This window comes from Antechinus flavipes, chromosome 2 (genome assembly GCF_016432865.1).
Source record: "Antechinus flavipes isolate AdamAnt ecotype Samford, QLD, Australia chromosome 2, AdamAnt_v2, whole genome shotgun sequence".
In the NCBI taxonomy this organism is placed as follows: domain Eukaryota; kingdom Metazoa; phylum Chordata; class Mammalia; order Dasyuromorphia; family Dasyuridae; genus Antechinus; species Antechinus flavipes.
Window position 1 is genome coordinate 586355544 of NC_067399.1, and position 24957 is coordinate 586380500.

Consider the following 24957-nt stretch of genomic DNA (forward strand, 5'->3'; position numbering starts at 1 on the left):
GGGAAAAATGAGAAAGAAAACAAAATATAAGCAAACAACAACAAAAAGAGTGAAAATGCTATATTATGATCCAAGCTCAGTCCCATAGTCCTCTGTCTGGATGCAGATGGCTCTCTTCATCACAAGATCATTGGAACTGGCCTGAATCATCTCATTGTTGAAAAGAGCCATGTCCATCAGAATTGATCTTTTTATACTGACAATAATTTTCTGAAAGATATTTTCCCTCTTTATAAAAATATGTCAGCTCAAGTAATGTTTAACTTATGTTACATTTATTCATGCTATAAATTTCATATTTAATTGTGTCATATTCATAATCATTTTTTAATATAAGAAGATTCTTCTCTCTTAGGAAAACATTATTACAAATTTAGTTTGGAATGTCTTGAGGAAAAAAACAGATCTGGGGGGAATATACCATTTTCTGTGCAAACTGTCTTCCTAAATTAATAAGGATAATGATTTGTCCTAAGGTTTTCTTGATGGAAAAACAATGAAATATCAGATGTGCTTTGGTTATATGATAAAAGCATTAAAAGACAATTATATGCAAATACATTTTTATTCATCACATACCATTGTAAATACATTAGGAGAGTTTACAGTGTAAAAGAGCCAATAGAAAATTTCACTATAAAGTAAAAGTTCCTAATGGGAAGTATGGCATAAGAGCTAGAGAGCCAGTCTTGCAACCAGGAAGATATAGGTAAAAGGCTTATTTTTGGTACATACTGGCTGAATGAGAGTGGACAAATCAAGTAACTTCTCAGTTGGCTGGTCAACTTTTTAAGATTACAAATTTTAGAAAGTGTTCTAGAGTCTCCCCATCTGGAAATTCTCTATATTGCTAAAATCACAATTCTAATCTCCATATCTTTAATCCTTTCAGAGAATGAACTATAACTGCACTGCCCATCTATTCTGAAAACAAGAGGGAGAGAGTTCTAGCAATGCTGTTTTTCCCAGCATCAAAGGAGTAGTTAGGCCAAGTTAGCTATAAAAGAAAAGCAGTGAAATGGAGCATTTGAAACACCACCTCTGAATGTGCAAACTCTCACAAGTGAGAGATCAACAGCTTGCTCTGCAGATCTGGGTTTCTTTAAACCTTTTTCACCATTAGTGGAGTGCTTCAAGCTCAAAGAAAAAGTGATATTGAAGGAAAGACTTAAAAGAGGATTATACTGAGGAAACAGAAAAGGCTGAATGCCTGTTTCAGTATAGATCAACTTAAAAATCCTCATCTGAGATTCTTTCTCATAGCCTTTCTCTCTCCTCTCCCACATGGATCACCTGTATCTTTCTATTTGCAATTAATGAAAGACTCAAAGAGAGAAGAGGAGGAGGGGAGGAGAAAGAATATGTGGGATTAGGCTAGGAGGCCAGAAGAGCATACAGAATGGTCTATTAGAGAAAATGAAAATCCACAGAGATATGTCTTGTGTACACATTCATTCTTTCTTCCTTTTAGTGAAAGAAAAAACAAACAATAACTTTTTCCTCTCCTCCATCTTTCCCCTTTTTTCCTTAAATAATGAAATCCCACTAGGGCAGATTAGAGGCCTAATCAGTTCCAAGAAAAGAAGGATGCTATTGAAAAAGGTAATAATTCATGCTTGGCAAATCATTTTCACTCTATTGTTTTAAAAGACAGAGGCTGTATGGAAAAATCAAACTTTGTTACCTGGGTTTCTATATGGGGTGGAATTTTGGAGCACTCAGCAAGTTTCTCCCAGATGAACAAATATCAGAAGCCATGTGAGCAAAGTAAAAATGTTGGGCTGCTGAGATGTCAGCAAGCAAGATGAGAATAAATTGTGTCTGGTCATTAAAATTCCTTAACTAATAATTCTGAGTATGGTACAGAATGAATGATGGCTGAGGGGGAAAAGGGTGGGAAGGCTCCTGGTGTTTAAGAAAATTAATTAATTAAAAGGTTAAGACTGATTGGTTAGAAAATCACCAGGAAAGGTCACTCCTAACAGAGTCATTATGCTTTAGAGTAAACAGTCATCAGCTTAGCCTCAAAGTAAGTGTCAGTGCTGCTGTAAATCTGAATACAAATTATCTGCAGTACCCTCTGCTAGCCCTGCCTTACTTTGGTTCTGTGAAATAATTCAGGGAGAGAATATATGTGTGTATGGGGGGAGAGTACATGCATATGTGCATGCATATGTGTGCTTGTGATTATACCTGATTTTAATAATTTTTATATTTTATAATATTTTAATAAATTTTAATTTTTAATTTTAATGATTTTAATAAATCACAAAGTACATGGAAAGAATGAAAAGAGACTCCTCACTGGGCATCCGAGACTTTTGTGCATATTTTAAATGCTTGGCTTGGCTTTTGGACCAGCAACATTCCCCTTTCAGAAATGGCATCTGGATAAATATGGGCCACCATACTGATTTCACTCTGCTTGGTTGACTCAAAGTACATGGTCTTGCTCATCAAATTTCAGTATAAAATTGCCTTCACTGGAAATGTACTGCTTTCTTACCTCCATGAGGAAGAATTATAAGTTTTGTTCATAGTACAGTTCAGGTGACACTTTCCTGCAGGGGAAGGAGGGAGGCAATAAACAAGCATTTGCTAAGCACCTATATATTCCAGGCATTGGGAAAATATTTATAAATCTAGTTTCACTTATCTCAAATGCTGCATTAGAATTTTTTCTGACCTTCCTCAGTGATCAACACCTAATCTTGAAATTATTTTGGAGTACTTTGTATTTACTTACTTGAAAGATAATTGCTTTCTCCCAGGTGACTAAGACTTCAGAGAGTAAGAACTTTCTTTCTTTTCTCTTCTCTGCTCTGTTTTACTCTTTCCTTCTCTTTCTTTCCTTTTTTTTTCTTCACTACCTTTTAATCTTTGTATCCCTAATGTCTAACACAATATCTTGCACATAGTATACATTTAATGATTGCTTGCTAAATTGTATTGAAAGTACCAAAGTAAGACCGGGATGCAAACATCAGGTTCCACTTGATATAGTTAAAACCATCCTCAGCTTAAGAGTTATCAACTATAGATAGATAAGATATGAGAAAATGGACTCCCCAGTGCTGATGTCAAGGTTATTTAAAGGACCAGGATTTCTAAAATCAGAGGTGATAGTAGTGGTTATGGAATGATTGATACAGGCTCTGTGGCCTTTTCATCAAGCAAAATGTTTACAGTGGCTGAGGTTTCTAGAACTGTGTGATTTACCCAAAAGACACCTTTGAAAGATGGACTCTGAGGGGAATCTTGGGTCCAATTTCTCTCAACTATAACTAGGAGGGTAGAAGGGGAAAATCTCTATTTTGTGCTTCCATCCTTGATAACTTAAGCAAGGGATCAATACCATAGTGCTTAGATCTGACCTCTTGGTTAACAATGTTGCATTCTGAACTTTTATTTAAAGGTTTCTTACACTCAGAGAAGGCAGGAGTCTAGAATCTTTCCCATAGGACATATCTATGAACTAGGGCTTTGAACTTTATAGCTAGTGACTCCTATAGCCCCTGAAGCCTCTATTCAAACAGAAACCATTCAAAGATGAGATCAAAGGTCCCTTTCACCTGGTTCTGGACCCTATCGCAAATCCATCACCCCAGAGTGGTCAAGTGGCACAATCACATGAATCTAGCTTGTTTCTTTTTAAATGCCAGGCAATAAAAGTCACTAGCCCAGAGGACTCAGCATAGGACAACCTCCTGCAGGTTTCACGGAGAGTGCCTTATGAATAATGGAAACTTTCAAGAATGATTTTGGTTTAAGAGCTGGGATAAGTTCTTCTTGTGGGGCTGTGGATGTCAGCACTATGCCCTGGTAAATTATCAGCAGACAGTGTAGTCTATCAAAATGAGTACACTGCTGTTCATTTTTTGCAGCCTGCCATGCTGTTTATTAACTCCCATCCATTATTTTTAAAACATTTCTGGAATCAAAGGTGGGAGTGGAAAGAGAAACAGAAAAATGAGTTATGCCAAATGCTCTGTGATACCAGGCCTTGCATGCTGATAACAACTGGATAATACCTGGAAACCCACACAGATTCGTCAGGAGCCATGGGAATAGTCCTAAAATTGCTTGTTTTTGGAAAGCTCAATTGGATGCAGAAATTGGGGACCGAGGCAAGGCTGCTTTAGGGCATTTTTCCTGGTCTCCCATATAAAAAGACACAGTGACATCTTCCTACCTTTCTGAAGTTACTTAAAAATAATTTTGATAATTGATGATTATTATTATTGCAGCTAACATTTACACAGTGTATATTTGTGTACCAGGCAATAAGGGAAGTGCTCTTCAAATATAATCTCATTTGATCCTCATCACAACCCTAGGAGGTAGGTGCTATTATTATTCCCATTTGACAAATTAGGAAACTGGAGTCAATAGTCTTGCTTTAAAAAGCTAGCATCTGAGTCTGCATTCAAATGCAAGTCTTCCTGACTCTAAGCCCAATGCTATGTCTACTGCACCTCTTGATATCCATTATTTTGGTGGATAGAGTGCTGGACTTGGAATTAGGAATGCCAAGGGTTCAAATCCTATCCTTTAACACTTAATTAGGACACAGACCATAAGGCAATTTATTTATCTTTAATTGAGCCTCACTTAATCCATCTGTAAAATGAGGCTAACAAGATTACAATTGCCTATCTCTTTAGGTTGTTGTGATATTGAAAGGAGAAAATATATGTTAAGTATTCTAAAAACCTTAAGGCACTATAACAAGATAATTTTTTTAACTTAAATTTTACAATTGACCATGCTGAAGTTTAGAAAGGAAAGGTAGATTATCTAAGGCAGCACAAGAAGTAAGTGTGAGAAACAAGATTAAAACCCAAGGCTTCAGAATATGTTCTTTCCATGACTTCCTCCTCCTAATTAGACAATCCTATCAAATGGGACTTTACTCCCTGATTCCTTGTTACATGTTCTGCAGGATATTTTATATTGTTTTAAATTGGAAGTTTTAAAAAATTAGAATGTTATAACATTTCTTAAAATAATCAGAACTTTTGGTGTATGTGCATAAATGTATGCATACATGCATTATGTATGCAATGCACTCATATAGACATGTGCATACATACAAATACACATGTATATTGTATATGTAAATACATTATATGTGTGTATTGTATTGTTTATGCTTGTATGCATAATAATTGTAAAACCAGTATAGTAAAACCAGAATAAGGAATTTCTGGGTTGAATCAAGATATCCTTCCATTAGACTGCTTACAGATCCCCACGGACTCCATGGCACCATTTATTTCCTGTACTCCTCATTTAACAAGTAATCACATATGCCTTATAGTACCTCCTGGATTGTCATTTTATGTGGTTAATTAACCCTTGTCTGATTACTTACTTTTTTAGGTGGTATATCTTGTCTTCTGAATAAGAAAACAAGCATCCCCAGGGGTTGAAGCTACCTAGCATGGTACACGTGGCTTATTATGTTATAAATACTCAGAAAATTCCTGATGAAGAAACTAGGAGACTCAAGCACTTCCTGATGATATACTTATCTTTTGTTCCCCTTTTCCAGAAGGAAAGCAGCAGTTTGATAAACCAGAAAGGAACAGAAATCTTGATTCTTTCAAAATAAAAATTGTAATGTTCGGGCTAGCTTTCTGGAGGTTCTTCGATGGGCCTTGGTCTCAGCAGAATAGACACCACAAAAATGGTCAGGAATAGAGTCTAGAGACTTTATTCTGGGCCCAGTCTTGATCTTAGTGCAAGAGGCAGGAGAGCTACCAGGAGGATAGTCAAGATAGAATGTCTCATTTCCAGTCTTTCTCAGCCCTTATATACCTTAGTACAATTACATCATTATAGCATACTAAATTTGTGTGAATTAGAGAACCATTACATCACCATACTAAGTACTAAGTATATATGTGAACTAGAGAACCATCATCTCATCAATTCCATTGGTTAACACCTTTTTTCAAGTATATTTCTCCAGAGATGTGGCCCTCTACAAAAAAATGTGTTGGGTAAGAAGATCACCAAGAACCTAGTACTGTGGGCATATAATTGGTGAACATGTCAGGTTGCCTTGGATTGCTATTTCTGATGAAGGAGACTTCAAAAACAATGCACCTGGCCTGGAAAATCACATCTCAGTTCTGAGTAGTTATGTTGAATCAAGCAAACAGGCATTTATTTAATAAAAACCAAAGACAATATGAGGGGTCACTGGACTCCCAGACAGACATAGGGAGTTGGAATCTGGGTCCTAATACATTGGTTGTGATACATTAAGAGGCAACACAATTCAGTGGAAAGAGCCCTGAATATTGAGTCAAAAGATACTGGCTCCAATTCTGTCTCTTTGACCACAGCCAAGTCGCTTAGATTTTTCAGGCTTCAGATTTCTCTTCTGTAAAATGGGAAAAATGGGTTGGATGTTACCTTTTAGACTCCTTTCAGTTTTAAGCATAGCAGCTTAGGTTTACTTCTTTGAACTTCAGTTTATTCATTGACCAAAAAAAAAAAAAAAGATAATATTCTATATCACAGAATTACTAGGAGAAAAGTACTTTATGAACTTCTTGAGGGCTGGGACTATTTCTGGCACAAAATAGGCTCTGTAAAAATGCTTGCGGAATGTAATTGAACTATAAAATACATATATATGTAATATATTAATGATACATAATTGTTATTATAAACAATAATATTTTTTAAAAGAAGCCTGCTGTGTTTGAAGTTAGCTTCCAGTCACTCTCTCTCTCTTTCCCTTAACAAAATCACAGAACAATTACCAACATCACGTCCTTTTAAACCAGTGCAAGGTTCATGCCATGGTTATTTAAGGCATATTGATGATCTATGTCAACATTAATATTCATAGCCTTGATTTACATGTTTTCCTTCACAGTACAAAAAAGGTCTAAGCTTATGATTTACATGAGCGGTACAGCTACATTTCATGACTAGATGCAAGGGAGAGCACACTTTTAATGTGGATGATAAATCTATGTCCTCGTTAATGCAAAATATTTTAGCCATGACAAATGGAGAGATGGAGAACATGTTACCCTAAATTCTAATGCCCCAGAGGTGAGCAAGTACCAACATTTAGCAAGTATCTTGAAGTCACTAAGAAATCTTCTAAGTCAAGGATTCTAGGACAAAAGTTTTAGTATCAAGAAATGAGAATTCAGATTACCACTCACCATTATGATCAACCAATATTTAATAACTCCTAGAAGTATAGTTTGTCCACTAAAATATGTCTTTGAAATCCAATTTTCCCCAGCTTTAGTTTTACTATCTTTAAAACTACAAAGGAATCTCACTGATCCTTTCTTCCAGGAAGAAGCTTACAATTCTTATGAACAGTGTTGAACCACTTGAAAGACAATTCTTTGAGAAGATGAAGGAATTACATTTCCTTGTTCTCTTTAGCATCTTATGTATAGGAAAGTATGCTTTAAGAAAACCTGTACTCACAAAACAGACAAATTAAGGTGGTGTTATTCACTTTATACAAATCTTTGTTTTAGGATTATAAATAATAAGCTTCTAAAAGCAGTTAAATTGGATTTCATGTGTGTAACTTTTCAGGAACATAGTTACTATGTATAGCATTTCATTGTTAAATTTGTTTTTTTTGCAAATATAACTTTTATAAATGTCTTAGATATTTCTGAATGCATAAATTTTTAATACAATGATGACATAATGGGTACAGAATTGACCTCGAAGCTAAAAAGAACTGGGTTTAAGTCCCATGTCTGAAACTGGTTGAGTGATCCTGGGAAAATTGATTAATTTCTCAAGTACTCTGGGATATTCTCCAAGTCTATAAATTGTAAAGAGTGATCAACCTGAATTGGTAGAGAGTGTTTCTTCCCCACATAGTTCACATTATCAATGAAATCAATAGGTCCAGTTCTGAAATCAAAGGGTAGTTGTTAATGATTCAGGGACAATGTATCAGGTGGTCTCCAGTAGAATACCCCAAAGATTTGAACATAGCTCTAGACTATTTAATATTCTTAATGATGATTTAAATATAAAGTCAGAGATTATATACTGATCAAATTTGTAGAAGACATAAAACTTGAAGAGACAGCTAACAGTGGAAGATAGAATCAGGATCCAAAGTAATTCTTACAAGTTAGAATATTATCTGGATTTAATAAGATGATACTCAATAGAAATAAATGTAAAGCCTTGTACTTGAATATAAAAATAAAGTTCCCAAATATAAAATGGGGGATACATGCTTAAGCAGCAGATGCTTTAAAAGAGATCTCAAGGTACTACAATGGCTTATAGACTAAACATAAATCAGTAGTGTGATGTGGAAAGCCAAAGAGCTAATATAATTTTGAACTGTATTGAGGAGTACAGATTCTGAATGGGAAATTCTAGAGAGTCCTCCCATATGAAGTCCTCATTCAATTTCCTCTGGAGTATTGTACAGAGGAGCGGTACGGTGTAAGGTCATAATTGAAGGGACTAGACATGTTTAACGTGAAGAAATTAATTCTAAGAGAGAACTTGATAATTGTCTTCAAGTATTCAAAGGGTTGTGTATAGAGAAAATATTAGATTTGTTGTGTTTGCTCTAGAGGAAAGAACCAGGAGCAATGGGTAGAAACTGCAAAAAGGCAATGTTAGATTCAATGTCAGAAAAAAAAAATGATTTGAATTGTCCCAAACTGGAATGAGTTTCCTAAGAGGGTGAGGGGTTATCCTTCCTTGAAGATCTTCAAGCAGAAGTAAATAATTACTTATAATGTATACCGTAGGAATTCTTCTGTTATATAGATTAGTCTAGGTGATTGTAGAAATACCTGCCAATTTTCAAATTCTGTCATCTTGTCCTTTGTTGAATTCAAAATTCTTCATTTTCAATTATCTAGGAATTTAGTTACAAAGATGAAGATATATTAGGATACTCAATGGACTCTATCCAAGAATCAAAGTTTTGCCTCACTCCCTCATACAGAGAACACATTGCTTCACAATGAATCTCTGTCTTGCAAGGACTAAGATCCCAAGCACACAAGAAATGTAAGTAGATATAAGGTAGATTGGGTCCAACTGAATCAATCAACAAATAGTTGTTAAATCCAGCTATTTCTATCTTCATAGCATTTTTTATATCTGACTGCTTTTCTCTGCTTGTGCAGTTACTGCAATGTAGTTGAAGCCCTCACTACCCCTTGCTTATATTACTGCAACAGTCTCTAATAAGGTCTCCTTGCCTCAAATCTCTCAGTTCATCCTACTCATTACTACCAAAGTAATTTTGTTAAATGCATGTCTGATCATATGACTCCCTTATATAATCAGCTCCAGTGGCTTCTTATTGCCTCTAGGATGAAATAAAAACTCATTTAGCTTTGCAAGCTCTATACAACTTAATCTTTACCTGCCTTTCCAGCTTCATTCCATATTACTTGTGCTTCAACATTCTGAAATCCAGTCAAAGCAGGCTTCTCTCTATTTTGCTAACACAAACGTTTAACCTCCTGTCTTTATACTTTTGTATTGGCCACCCCTTATTTTTAGAATAGAATTCCTTCCTTACCTTCAAACCTATTGCAGAGGTTCAAAAAAGATTCCTTCTATTTTTTTTCTAAAATGAATCTCTAGCACATTTTCTTTGTGAAGCAAATCCTGATTCCTTCCCCCAACTTTTAGAACCTCATTATTTTGTATATAATTTGCTGTTTAGTTGTTTTTAGTCATGTATGATTCTTTCTGACTCTATTTGGTGTTTTCTTGGCAGAGATAAAAAATGATTTACCATTTCCTTCTCCAGCTCATTTTAGGAAAAGGAAACTGAGGCAAAGTGACTTGGCTTAGAATCACACAGGTAATAACTGTGTGAAGGCAGATTTGAACTCAGAGAAATGACTCTACCTGACTCCAGGCCCAGTACTCTATGCACTATGCCACCTACCTATGTTTATATGTTTGTATTTATTAACAAATTTATATAGCATATGTACATATAAAATACATATATGTACTTGTTTCCTCCACTAGAACATAAGCTCTGTGGAAGAGGGGATTGTTTCTTTCTTGGAACTTGTGTCCATCATGACTGGAATTGTTCCTGGAGCACAGCAGGTACTTAATATTTGTTGATTGGTATCTTAATAGCTCTAACATGATATTTTCTATAGGTTCCAAAGACACAAATTTTCCTTCTAGTGAAATGTAATATATAGAATTTAATCACTGATATATAAGTCATTTTGCTTTATGTTCTTGAAAAGCTCAAAAAATGTGGAGAATGTTGGTTAAAAGACTGTATGTTGTCTGTTTCCTAAGGTGATTTATTGGTTGGGGGTGAGGGAGCAGGATTTTAGCAAAATTCTATTATTTTCAAATATAGAAACTTAGATTCAAGTTCACATTGGTCAAGCTCAAATGCTCTTGGCTGAAAGAGGTGATGAAACAGAACATTCAAAGATAAATTCTTTTCAAACAACTCTTTCAAGTCCTGCTTCCAATCTGCTGGCAGAAATAAATACACATTTTTTTGAAAGAAAAAAAATGCATTTGTGTTTCATGAATTGATTGCATCTTCTGTTTCTGCAAGCTAAAAAGTCATAATCCTCTGCAATCACAGACTATTTGAAGCCAATAAAGCACAGGTGATGACCTTGCTAATACATCCCAGCAGGAGGAAGAAATAATGCCGTGCTGAGGAATAACTCTCCAGCTGCCATATCCCTTTGGAAACTGGGAGGTGGGAGAAAAAGTACATCAGTTTAATCTATGAATAAATGATATTTTAAAAACTTTACCTGAAATAAGTGGGGGGGGGGGAAGGGGAGAAAGGGATTTTGCAAAGATTCTCCAATAGTATTGTTTTCATATGCCTTGTTCTTGGATACTGAGGGTTAAGAAAATTCCAATCTATGAAACTCAGGCACAGCATTGTTCACTGCTCCGCCTCATATAACTTCCTTTGATTCAAAGGAGCATAGATTTAGGGGCAGAAGGAAACTTAAAGGCCATTTAGTCCAGTTTTCTCATTTTACAGGTAAAGCAACTGAGGCTCAGAGAGGCTAAATGATTTGGCCTATAGAATTGATTTTGAGAAGTTTGTTGAGTCCATCTAGGCAGAACTAAAACTATCCCCTCCTGTTGTTACAATGTGAGGAGTAAAGGTAAAGGAATAGGAATTCAAACAAGTCAGTCATCATATTAGCACTTTGCCAATTCCCTGAGCAGCCAGTGAGGTGATGAAACAGGGGAACAAGATAGGGATTCATTTATACTCTTCTTGACACATCTAGCACTTACAGAAGCTTAAAGTCAGAAAAAGCTTACTTGTAAAATGGGAGAGGGTTGTAGATTATATAATTTATAAATGCTTTACAATTCTGGTAGACTATGGTTTTTATGAAAATCTACATGTGATGATTTGAATAAACATTTATTATTTCTTTTATGTAAAATGACAGTATATTAGACCATGTACTGCCATCTTTACACATTATCTTCTGTTAGCCTTCATTTACCTTTAATGAGATCAGATGGGGACATCAGAAAAATGCAATCGAGAAATAGCCCTGGACCTCATTAGAGCCAATCATTGTCAGCTTTCTCATTCAGCAAACCTCACACCAGCAAACCTTTATAAGTAACAAAAGAGCACACAGTTGATTCTCTCATTTATCTCATCCCTGCTTTTCTTTTGAGTAACACTGAATTAAATGTCCAAAGGGGAAGAGATAGGAGCAGAATAGAGAAAGTTGAGGGCCCAGATGACACCATGAATGGAATAAGGAACTAATGCATTATCACACATCCCAGGGAAAATTTCTGAAAGACAGTGAGTGTTAAAGGATTTAGTCAATTCAATTCAACTAAATATAATTATATATATATATATATATACACGCACACACATATATGTGTATATATATATGTGTGTGTGTGTGAGTGTGTAAAAATATATCCATAAGTATGCATGTATAAACACCCATATACACATACATATGTATATGCTTACCAATATACTTATATATCATGTGTGTGTTTGTTTATTCTGTGATAGATGCTGTGCCTGGTATTGGGACTAGAATAATATACCCTCTACTTCTGGAGGAAAACAATAGGTTCAAAAATAAAATATAAAATATATAGAAAGTGAATGTAATTTTTTGGGAGGGAGGGAAAAGACAATTGAATAGATCTACAATACTCTCATGTAGAAAATGGGGCTTGAGCTGAATTTTGGATATCAAGAGATGGAAGTGTACCTTTTGTAAAATTTCAAATTAAAGGATGATGTAATCATTAGTTCTTACCCTTAGAATGTGGAAACTACTATCAGGGTCCACATAATGCTATTCTCCCTTTCACTGGGAAGTTCCTGTTCCCTAGTTAACACACTGCATTCTATGTGTGCAGAGAATGAGTCAATAAGCATTTATTAATTTCCTGTTATATGCCCAAAAGAATGTTAGATGTTAAATGAGATACAAGAAATAGCAAAAGACAGTTTCTGCTCCCTGCATGGAAATCAGGCAGTAAAAAAAGAGTAAGATAGGTATCGTGTGAGAGGAATGGTGAGAAAGCCAGAGTTGTTGAATCATAGAGAAGGTGGAGGGAAAGAAAATACAAAAGATTGGAAAGGGAAGGGATATGCTGTGGGAAAAAATAACTTAAAAGCCAAACAAATGTCATATTTAATCATGGAGACATATTTAATCATATTTAATAGGGAGACATATTCATATGGGAGAGTTTAGGGAAATCACTTTGTCAGCTAAATAGAGGTTAGATTTAAAAGGATAAAGATTTGAGGCAGGAAGATTGACCAGAAAACAATTGCAATAGTCCAAATGTGAGGTACTGGAGGAAGGTGAGGTGCTGGAAGAAAACTCTAAGAGAAGTTTGAAGAGGGACAAAAAGGTTGGAATAATCACTGTGATGAATGTAAAGGTTTGTTGCTTAATGATGTATTAAAGAATTTCTATACTGCAGGGAAGGCTCAGATTAGCTTGCCTCCAGTTTTAGTAGAACAAAGTAGTTTGATTTTGATTTTTCTCGAGTTCCATTCAGTATGCCCATTTACTTTAGTTAAGTTCCTTTGATGGGAATGGCTGTCCATTTCTCTGTAGGAGCTGCTACCATGGTCAATGGCTATGGAAGATAGATTGGAAGAAGGAATAGTGTTCTGGGAGATGTGATCATTTCACTAACTCTTGAAATAATCCATGGGTGACAGTCAGCAGTTGATGTTGGAGGTAGCAAGGTTGGCAGGTTATTTCTCCAAAGACTTTGCTCTTCTCAATAATAATCATATGAAGAAGCCTGAAAGTAGGACTAGTGGTGTGAGGGGAGGGATTTCTGGTTTTCAGGGTTCCTCAGATCAGGGTCCTGGCATATATCCATTATGGTCTGAGGAAAAGTGGCAACCAAGATGACAGTGGAGGTTTGACTTATTCATAGATATTTTCTTTCTCTCTTTCAGAATTCCATGTTGCTTCATCTAAGCTGCTTGACTGCCCAGTTGATGGACAGTTTGAAAGACAGAAAGTATAGACTAACCTTTCTCTACAAGAGTTGCACCCTTGGATGATGGCAAAACTGGAAGCAGGGCTGATGGTTTGGAGATATTGTTATTTCTGAAGATCTTGGGCTTATTGTCCTGTCCTTTTTAAATTATAGTAGAAGGGGAAGTGGTATTAAAGGTATTATTTATTGTTGGTTTGATATCATTTAAATGAAATCTGAATGTCTTTCTCTATATAAAAACCTATACTAATGACTGTCTATCATTCTTTTCCCCAGTTCCTGTTCTCAGATAATAAAATAACTAAATCAAAAGAAGTTATGGCTATTCATTATTTTATAGCTAGAGTAAACTACTTTGAAATACTAATTAAAATAGCAAATAAGCAAATTTAAAGGATACATTAAAAAAACTTTGGATTAAATATACATCTTATTTTTAAAGACAGAATCTCTAGAAAAGCAAGTCATAATTGTTCTAAATTCTTGGTCAGGAGAAAATTCACCACTGATCTGAGTAGTCCTATGCTTTGATTGGAGCTCACTAGTATTCTGACCTGCTATGTTGAAGCACCATTTTGCTCAATACAGTAGAAACTTATTGCCCCTCTTAACTCCATTTCTTCTGTTCCTTTCTCTTACATGAGCAGTATCTCATTCTAACCTCATATCTTTTTGCACAATGTCCACAAGAGCCCCTCAGTATCTCTAAGCTTAAGAGAAAGAATTCTATGTGTTTGAAATAAATTTCCGAGAAAATTATGCTGAGAATTTCGTTTCTGACTAAAGAGAAATCAGATTGTCCTAAAACTATGCTAGAAAAATAAGTGATGAAGATAATAAAAAAAAGATATTAGGGATGTTTGACAGAGAGTGGGGTGGGGGAGGAAGGCATAAGTGGTTAAGCAAAATTGTTCAGGAAATTGTGTCCACTGAAAACATCTCAAAAAAAAATCATTTAATCCTCTGCCTTCATGCTAAAGAACAAGTCTTCTAGCTTAATATAAATGAGTTTCCAGAGTAAAGGATTCATGGAGGCAAAACAAACAAGGTGATTTAGTATTCCCCAACATTAAAGAGGTGAGTCAATCTAAAATCTCCTGATGCCGAGGGTGAGTAGGTGAGGTAACCCTCAGATTTATTAATTCCACATATAAAGGAAATAATAACTTCTACTTCTCCAGTATCTGGGCTCAACATGTACTTTGGATAAAAGAACCAGTAGCAAAGCACAGACACTATTGAAATTTTTTAGATCCCAAGAAAAGAAATACAATAGGGTCAGAAATGGCAGATAGTTTTAGAGGGCTTTGGTTCCCAACTTACGTCTAGACCTCAATTACAATTACCAAAGATTAAAACAGAAGGATCTATAGAAAGGATATGATGCAAAAGCTCCAAGTAGAAGCTGAGCATAGCTGTACTAACTAGTGTCAAGGATTCATTGGCTACTTAATAAATTGTTAAATGAGAAAAGTACTTCCTGGGTCACCCAAGCAGAAAGTTTGATATAGTTTCAAACATCAGCACCTTTCTCTGATCATATCTTTTTTTCTCCTCTTCTTAGACTTTCCGGGCATGGACATCAAGACACATGAAGCAGGCTCAGTGGTAATTGAGAAACCCAGGAAAGTTGGAGGACTACTTCTGTTCCCTCCTTCCCCATTTCCCCGCCATGATGCTGTCCAGTGCTTAAAACTTCTTAAAGAACTCATAATAGTGAAAGGAGCAACTACATGAAAATTCATTTAAGCTACACAAAATTGCTAAATGCCACAGCAACCTGGAACCCAGGATTCATCTAGCCCTGCCTTAACAAAACCTACTCTGATTAACTCTACCAGATTCTTCTGACTTCACACTGCACACTAGCACTAGCTATGCTCCCAGTGTTTTATGTTGCTGTATTCCTTTTATTTGTGTTAATTGAACCACCATATCTAGTACATGACTCTTCCCACAGGAAATGTTTAGCTTGTGGTAATTAGCCCAATTCTCTGGCATTTAGATCACAGGTCAGAGTGTAATGTGTAACTTTCTGAGGCTTTAACTTCAATAGAATGTAGATTCTTTTAGAACAGGGACTTAATAGTTTTGTCTGTGTACTCCAGAACTTGGCACATTGCCACAGAGTAGGCACTTAATAGATGCTTGCTGATGAACTGAACATGCAGATATGGGGAAAATTTAAAAAAAAAAACTTTTGCTTAGAAAAGTAGTTTGTGGAAAGGTTTCCTTCTGTGATGAAGTGGAAAAAGCATTGAAATTGAGGCTAAATAATATGGGTTTATATCCTGACTTTGCCATTTATGATGTGTAATTTTAGGCAAGTCCCTTAATCCCTTTGGTCTTTAGTTTCCTCAAACTAAGAGGATTGGACCAGTTGACTTCAAAAGTCGCTTCCTGTTTAAGTCTATGCTTCTATCTGATAGATGTCCTTTATGGGAATAAGAATAAGTGAATGAAAAAGCATTTTTACACTTACTATGGATCAATTACTTTACAAGCAATTACTAAGTTCCTACTATATACCAGAGTCTGTTAGACACTACAGATAGAAGACTGAGTTTGTATTTTAATAGGGAAAGACAAAGAATATACATGAGTATATCTATGTGTGTGTGTGTGTATAGATACATATATACATATGACACGTGTGTATAAATATTACAGACAGCTAAGTGGAGCAATGGAGTAATAACCCTAGTCTCAGGAACAGAAGTTCAAATTTACTTCAGGCAATTACTAACTCATAAGCATGAACAAAGTCATTTAATCTCATTATTCTCAATTCCCTCTACTATAAAATAGGAATATTAACACTTAGTACCCAATGTTGTTGTAAGGATCAAATGAAATGCTATTTGTAAAGTGCTTAACTCACTGTTTTTATTATTACTAAGTCATTTCAGGTGTGACTCCATTTTGAAGTCTTACTTGGCAAGGATACTGGAGCAGTTTACCACTTCTTTTCTTAGTTTATTTTACAGTTTCTTGAGGAACTGAAACAAATAGGATTAAAGGTCTTGCCCAGGATCACACTAGTAAGTGTTTGAGATGGAATTAGAACTCAGGTCTTCCAGACTGCAGGACCAGCACTATCTATCCTTTGAGCCAACTAGCTGCCCTTGGCACATTTTAAGCACTTAATAAATGTTTGTTCCCTTCTTTTTTTCTCTAGAGAAGTAGTAACCAGGGAGGGGAATTTTAGTTAATCCATAGGGCAATTTCTACAATGGTAGAAATAATTAGATTTTTGTACCAAGAGAAAAAGGTCAGAATTGGGCATCCTAACAAAGGGAAATTATAAAGCTTGAATAGCTCTTGAAAGAATCAGATTTAGGTTTATTATGCTACTTAATCATGGTGATTAAGCAGCTTATACTTATATTCTACAATACAAAATATTTCACGTTCATGATCTCATTTGATATGAGAACAGCAGATAATAATTTTACTTATTAACCTATGCTTGATTTCATTTTCATTTGTTGTAGTGCTATCCTTGCTATTTTATTTCAACAGACCAATGGTGATTAAAAAGGAAGCTGTTTAGATGGCTTAGAGTTCTAGTCCAGACTCCAGTTCTAGTCCAGATAATTTCAGCAAAGTATATAATCTCTTTGGAAAGGAAGAAGAGCAAGTTCTTCATAAATAGTGTCCTATTGGCTATGTAAAAATGATTGGTCAAAAATAGAAATTCCTTTCCTGATGTCCTAGAAAAGATTTCCCTTATTCTCTGTGGATAGGCTTGGAGTCTCTGACTTGATACCCTAGACTTCTCAGTCCTGGAAAAAGACTTACTATTGAGCGGCATGTTGGAAAATGTCATATTTGGACTTCAGAGATCAATATTTGAAGCCTAGCTACCCAGCAGAATATCATGGCAAAGGACTGGATTCAAATTCTCTTTCTAACACTTGCTAACTGAGCCACAGTAAGTTTTAAAATGCTTTTTCATTCACTTATTCATTTTTGCATCAGACAGAGTCACAGATTTAGAGCATGAAGGGACTTTTGAAGTCAGCTAGACAGAAACATAAGTCTATGAACAGCTTCAGCTCCATCATCTACAAAAATTAGGGAGTTTGGCTATGATTCCAACGGGCTTGACCTCTTGACAAAGATGTGATGTATTTAAGACATAAAACGAGAACAAGATTTCACATAAATATGAGGATTAGTTTTGCTGGACTGTATATTTGTTATAATAATTTTGCTTTTCATTTCTTTTCTCCCTAAGTTGGAGAAAGAGGCAAGAAGAGGTAGGGAAAGGAAAAAGAAGAGAAGAAAAAAAGAGGAAGAATCACTGTGGAAACTTTTCTTTTTAATGATGGAAAAAAAATCAGAAGGAAAGCCAGACAAGCCAAAAAAAACTATGAAAACTACTATATACATATAAGTATATGTATATAGACACATATATGCTATATATATATATATATATACTGGAAATACAAATATATATATATATATATATACATATATATATATATATACTACCTATATATATGCTACAATTTATATATATATATAAACTATTATATGCATAAAAAGAAAAATAAACTGTACATAATAGTAACTTGTATAATCCTCTTTTTTTCTGTTTTGTTATGTGTAAGTAAATGCCTGTCCTTTTTTTAATGTTTAAGTTCAGAATAAAAATAAAATCTAATTTTAAAAAATAGAGATTGAAAAAGATTACTTTTAAAACCACTTCTTCTAAATCAGGATGATTGATCCTAAGTCACTGAACCTTAATCTTTATCTCAAAAATAAGAATACTCAAAAAAGAATAAGAAAACTCCCTTCTTCAGAGTTTTTCTAGGGAATAACTCTACATTAATGTAATCTATCATATAATTGTGAGCTTTTGTATTCATTATTATTACTATTAACCTTTCCAGGAATGCCAGTAGACTTAATAAGTTTATGCTATCTTATCTATTTGCCTATCTCCACATATACACATATACATGCAAACATGCATACATACATAAATATGTATATATACATATATATGTACGTATGTACGTAAAAGAAATACTAGGAAGCATAGTAGACACCAGTAGGGAACCTGGACTTAGGAAGACCTGAGTTCAAATTCAGCCTCAGACATTTGCTGTATAATCATAAGCATATCATTTAACTTTCTTAGTCTCAGTTTCCTCAACTGTAAAAATGTAGCAAATAAATTCAACAAAGATTGGTTGGTCATAGAAGAAATTCTGCGACTTTCTATGAGGAATAAGAGACATGGTTCCTGTATTCAGGAAGCGTGCAAGTTATGAGCATAATGGTTATACTCCTTGTGGAATAGTATGAAAGAAAGAAAATTATTTATAGTATATATATAAAAAAAAACCACTCCATGTTTTGGGGTATGTTTTCCCAGGGCAAACATTCTTGTCTAAAGCATACCTATTTTTAGAGTTACTGAGCACTCAGTTTTTATTGTAGTGTCCTTGGAAGCATGTACAAACTCTCCTTCACCTTCTACCACCAACCCCCTTCCCCCACCTCCTTTCCTCATTCTGCATCTCTCTGCAGCAGGGAAAAAAAAAAAAAAAAAAAAAAAAAGAGGAATCACCTATTGCACTGTCAAGCCAAGGTGTGAGTCCTGTTATATACATAGAAGGCAGCTTTCCTCTGTCAGAGACACCATGAACATCTGGCTGCTCTCTAGGGAGCAGAGGGAATGTTATTCAACCCACAGATTGTTCTATTTACTATAGGATCTCAAAGAACTTTATGGTTATAAAATCTTTGGAAGAAAATCTGGATTATTTTCTTATTCTGAAATACATAAACATGAACAAATGCCCTTCCCAAGATTAACAAGATCCAGAGTAGACCAAAAAAAAAAAAAGTAATCTTGACTTTTAGCCTCCATATTTTAATATTATGCTACATTCTCCCCAAAGGGTGCTTTTAGAGATTTAGAGGAAGGAGTGAAGGCACAAGCATTTGGGCAAGTCCTAATAAAGACTTTATTTATGTGGTTATGAAAAAAGCATTAAATTCTAAGAGAGAAACATCTGTTTAGGCTGGAGGGCAATGGAAGTATCTATGCCTTTAAGACAATACAATTCCAATCCCCTTAAAGAATTGCTCAGGGCTTTCTCACTAGCTAAACCTGTAGCAGCACAGTTCTGATTACCCTGGTACAGCCCAGAAAGAGGGAAGAGAAGGAAGATGAATATATTTCTTCTCAGAGATAGTGTATTTGGATTTTGACATTTTATTTATCTCAACCTTTAAGCTTATCTTGCTTCAATATAGTCAAGCTACCATTTTCTACCAAGTTTCAGAGCTTAATCCACTTTGTGATGAGGAAGTTATCTCTGAGTACAGGGGGTAAAAAAAATCTCAGCTAATTGGTCTGTCAGATTATCTTTATTTTCTCCCTCCATTTTTCCTGTTCTGAATCCCAAATGACAATACAAACAAAACAGTGTCAACAATATGCTGTCTGATTAAGGCCTAATCAATGTCAGACTCCATACTAGAAGGAAGCTCATTAACTGAGTAGGGGACATTTTGATGTGTCATCCAGAACTTTACAATCCATTGGGGCCTAAAGCCCCAATATAATGGATTTCATATTTCTTGTCTTCTAAATGGGTGGTAAAAGGGAGAAAGGGAGAAAGGGAAAGAATTTCAAAGTGAAAATAAAGAAATATGGGAGAGGAAACTTTTATAATGATATGTAAATGTTAATTACCATTGAATCTCTCTGCCTTTGTCATCTCTCTGTCTTGCCTCTCCCTCCTCTGTGTCCTAACCCTTCCACCCTCTTTCTCCCTCTGTTTCTTCCTTGCTTTTCATTCTTGGGTTTAGTGCATGGAACTCCAGTCCATATGATATAATGTGAAGAAAATGAAACAAGATCTTGGGAAAAGAAGATTTGTATTCTGCTCCATTTCTCTTTGTAAACAAGTTATCTGTTTGTTTCCTTTAGAGTAACTGATAAAACATTTTTATTAAGTTAACTAAGTCATTTTGGATAGATTGAGTTTATATCAAGTTAGAATTAGAAATTTCATTAAAAGTACATCTATTCTGTGTGTGTGTGTGTGTCACTTTGTCAATGACAGCTTTTTGCTTTCTTTAATGAGAGGTGAAATAGTTTAAAATATTTATCCTGTTAGAATAGGCTGCATTTTCTTAAATATCTTACTTAAAATATCTCTCAATTTTGAGATGTGACATACTAGTTTACATTGTTTACTATGCTATAGTGCTTTCAGAATTCTACTTAAAAGAAAAAGAAGCTTTATTACATTTTTTTAAAATATACATGTTTGTTAAATACTCCTCAACTAACAAGAAAAGTCACATTTCTTCTGTTGAGAGAGTTTCAGTCAACTACAAACAACATTAGTGGACAAATGTGCCATGAGTTACTGGCTGGGAAAATGAAGTAAATTGAAGGTGAAATTATTTTCAAAAGTATCATTTGTAATGATAGAGAACAACATGAACAGAGAAAGAGAAAAGTGAAAGAAATCTTTAGGAGTAGCAATTCATTATAGTTTGAATCATAGAATATACAAAGTAAAAATTATATCAGACAAGATCAGAAAGGTAGACTTGTGTCAAATTGTGAAGGGCTTTGAATGTCAGACATAGAGAACCTGAGTAACACTGGAGTGATATGACTTATCTATGTACTAAACAATTAAATCTAGCAACAATGTGAAGATGATTTTAGAGTTTGGAAAGAGTAAAATCAAAAAGATTTTTAGAAAGGCTTTTGAAAAACCAAGGCATTAGCAATAAGGCCCTGCCTGCTAAAGGGCTGTAGCAATGGGACTAAATGTGTCAGATGACAGAACTAGAGAGATAGAGATCTTCTTGCAAATACTAACCATGCAAATACTCTCTTCATCTTATACTTTCCTACTCTTTCCAAGAACTTGATTCTTTGAAATTAGGTAACTGAAAATTCAGAGAGGAGAAGCTAATTCATTTGATTTTTCTTTATTGCTTAGAAGCCTATCCATTTCTAAAGGGAAAAAAAAATCAATCCTACTCTCCTCTCAAAGCTATCCTATATCTTTTCTTTCTTTTATAGCCTCCTAGAAAAAGTTGTCTAAACTTACAATCTCCACTTTCTCATAACTCCATTTATTTAATTCTTTTGAAATTTGACTTCTTACATCATCATTTAACATAGTCTTCTCTCTCCAAGATCACTAAGAATCCTATTTCCAAATCCAATGGTATATTTTTCTGTCCCATGTGACCTTCCATCAACATCTGATACTACTGAGCCCCCCTTTCTCCTACATATTTTTCCTCCCTGGATTTTTATAACACTTCTTATTTTTTTATTTCTTCTTCCTTCCCTTTACAATATATTTTATGATATAGTCAAAGTAATGGTTCATTCCTGAGCAACTTTTCCATGAGACCTGAGGAGGCAATGTGCTCCTGAAAACCTGAACACAACTTCAACTTCCACCGTTCGTTTTTTATATTACACTAAGAAATTCACTTGTGACTCACTTTCCCCATATGCAAAGTGAGGATTTGTGTTAAATAATCTCAAAGATCCCATTCAAAATTTATAATTCAATGCTGCTTTGTCCCCCACTTACATCATGCATAATGATAAGCAGTTGTTTGAAGACAGGTGGGTTGACAGAGCCTTTAAAAAAAAGGAATCTATAGATTGGAATCTATAGATTCACTCTATAAAATACCTCGCCTTTAGTACAATCTACACTTGAAATATCATTTTGGGGTCCTACTACAGAGAACAAACAACTTTGGGATCAGCATTTGGGATAATTTTTTTTCATTTATTGCCTTATACATATTTTAAATGAGCGCTCTTTCCTAAGTGGGGAAAACTGTCATGGTGTGTCTTCAGAGAATAACAGGCTTAATTTGAGGTTTCAGACTGATTTTTTTTTTCATTCCTTCAGGAAGAAAGAGAATGACTGCTGTAAGAGACTGACATCGAAACAGAGCAGCTTATCTTTTCATTTTCCAATACACTGGCTTCTCTTTATGTGCCTAAGAACATTGATGGAAAAAAAAAAAAAAGTTTGGCTTCTCTTTTCATTTTTATAGGAGTTTGATGTTTGGTGTCCATTAAGGAAACATAGCTCAATTTAGGAAAAAATGCTATGACAATGTATTTAAATAATAGTGTTGCTCTCCCATTATTCACCCTATTCACAGAGTGTCAGACCCATTCAAAAGAGGAACTAAAAAAGATTTCTGCATTGATCTGCCAGTGTTTCTAAAAACCTCACTGAGATGCTACATATACACTAATTAACATGCACAACTTCCTTGTTTGTCAACTTCCTTGATGGAGAAGTTGACCCTACAAATTCAACATTCCCAAAACCTTCTATCAAAAATGGATGAGAATACATAGCTTAAAGTCCCATATTTTCTCTGCCTAGTAACTCCCACATAGATCATAGGATTTAGAACTAGAAGAAATCTAGTGATTTTTTTTTCATTTATTAAATTAGGTGTAATGTTCTTTTCTAAAATATAATGTTCTCTGGGAGCAGGTTTCTTGGGGGGGGGGCTTCTGGAGGCAGCCTTAGTTTCAGTTCAGAGTAATCACCCTAAATGTAGCCAGGAATTAAAGTCCAAATCCTTTATTTTCTCTTTCCTTCACTTGGGGCTCTACTAGCTTTTCTGGAGGCCTTCAGGATCTTGCCTCTAGTCCTTTGCCTCTGCTTCTTCAGCCTCTAGATCCTTCCGAATCTCCAGCCAGCACAAAGGTAGAAGTTGGAATGAATTTGACTCTGCCTCCAAGAGTGGTCTTGTGGGCTTCTGTCCTCTGACTTGTGAATCTCCTTGACTTGTGAATTTCCTGGCTCTGAATCTCCCAAAGTGCATCCTGGTTGAGGCTCCTAGCTTATATATGCTCTCTTCGAAGTGTGAACTCTGATAAATACCAAGTACATAATCATTGTCTCTATCAATTCCACTGACTTAGCACCTTGTTTCAAGTTCTGGCCCATAACAGTTAAGGATTCTCCCTAGAAAGATATAGTGACATACCAAATATCATATGTAATAAGTAGTACAATGTAGTAAGAAACAGAGCAGAAATCAAACCCAAATTCTTTAACTCAAGATATGGCATTTATTTTACTCCATGAAAGCTACTTTGCACAAGAGGAATCTAGCCTGACATAAAGCTGAATAATGTGATTTGATGTCTGCCATTGGGGATTTTTGGGAAAAGATTGGATGATTATTAGCCTTTCCATTGAAAGAATCCATGCTTCAGTTATATTTAGAACCTCTAGAGTCCCTTCTAATTCTTTCCCCCCACCAATTTTTAGTCTCTTTGATTATAAAGGAAATTAGGTAGTCAGTTGAAAAGAAATTTTGCCAATCTTCACAAATAAATTTAACAGACAATCTATTTTGTTTTTGTGTGTAGACCTAAAAAGGCAGGTGAACCTCTCTGTAAAAGTTATTTCATGGTGTTTGTTTCACCAAAGTCAGGATCTATTGGAAGCTTAGAATCATGGTAAATAAAAGGAAAATACTATAAAGAAGATTTTGAAGTATGAAACTGATTAAAATCAAGAAAATACAGCATGGCAACAATGCTGTTTTCAAACACGCATAAGCTCTAATACTTCCCCTATTCATGATATATGACAATTTGAAATATCTTAAAGAAATAAAAGGAATTCATAGTGAAACTTCCCCAATGTAAAAGGAATGGAGGAGAATCTAATTAAATTCAATCAAAGAGATATAGCTAGAATGTTCATGTTTAAGTAACACAGTAATTATTAGCTCAATTTATCTACTTACCTCCAAAGTGAGCTCTCTGTGATGCTCCCTAGGTTATAGTCGTACAGCTTCGTCAAAATTAGAATCACCTGAAGGCAAAGGAAGAAATCATGGTTAGTCTCAAACAATTACAATCTCATAGAACTGAAATGGCCCATGGGAAGGCTTAGGATTCCTTTAATGGGAGCTTAACATAATTGAATGAATTGTTAAGGCTTTCTGCCTAAACTGACATGGGAAATGTTGGCTAGGACATGAGCTGAACTACTCAGAATTCCCCCCCCCACTTTAAATGGCTACCTAATACTTTGATTTTTTTTTTATGATAAATGTTGACTCTGAGCATCCTCAGCTAGTCGAATAAGGTTACCGCTTGAGCCAATCTTGAGTTATCTCATTAAAGTTTTTTTTTTTAAATGGTGGCCATTGCTCTACTGAAGAAACAACTACAAATCTTTTCTCCTGGGCTTTGATTTATTTACTTCTTCACCAATTTTAAATAAGAATGAAGAAAATACCCTTCCAAGAATGCTTTCCTTACAACTCACTCTAAAAATACTAGCAAACTCAATTTAGTTCATTTCCTTTTTTAATCTCACTGTGCCTGAAACAAAGCCATTTTAGTCATTCATCTATTCATTTTATAAGCAAATAGTGAGGGCT

The 24957-nt window shown here is 35.0% G+C and overlaps 1 protein-coding gene across 3 annotated transcripts in view; it reads right to left on the minus strand.

Moving 5' to 3' along the window:
• SORCS1 (sortilin related VPS10 domain containing receptor 1) overlaps positions 1-24957 on the minus strand; it is a 714896-nt gene that overhangs the window by 414803 nt on the left and 275136 nt on the right. For all 3 annotated transcript variants that reach the window (XM_051981370.1, XM_051981369.1, XM_051981371.1), the window contains exon 2: positions 24316-24383. In XM_051981370.1, coding sequence (XP_051837330.1) covers positions 24316-24383 — 68 coding nt within the window. The remainder of the gene's footprint in view (positions 1-24315; positions 24384-24957) is intronic.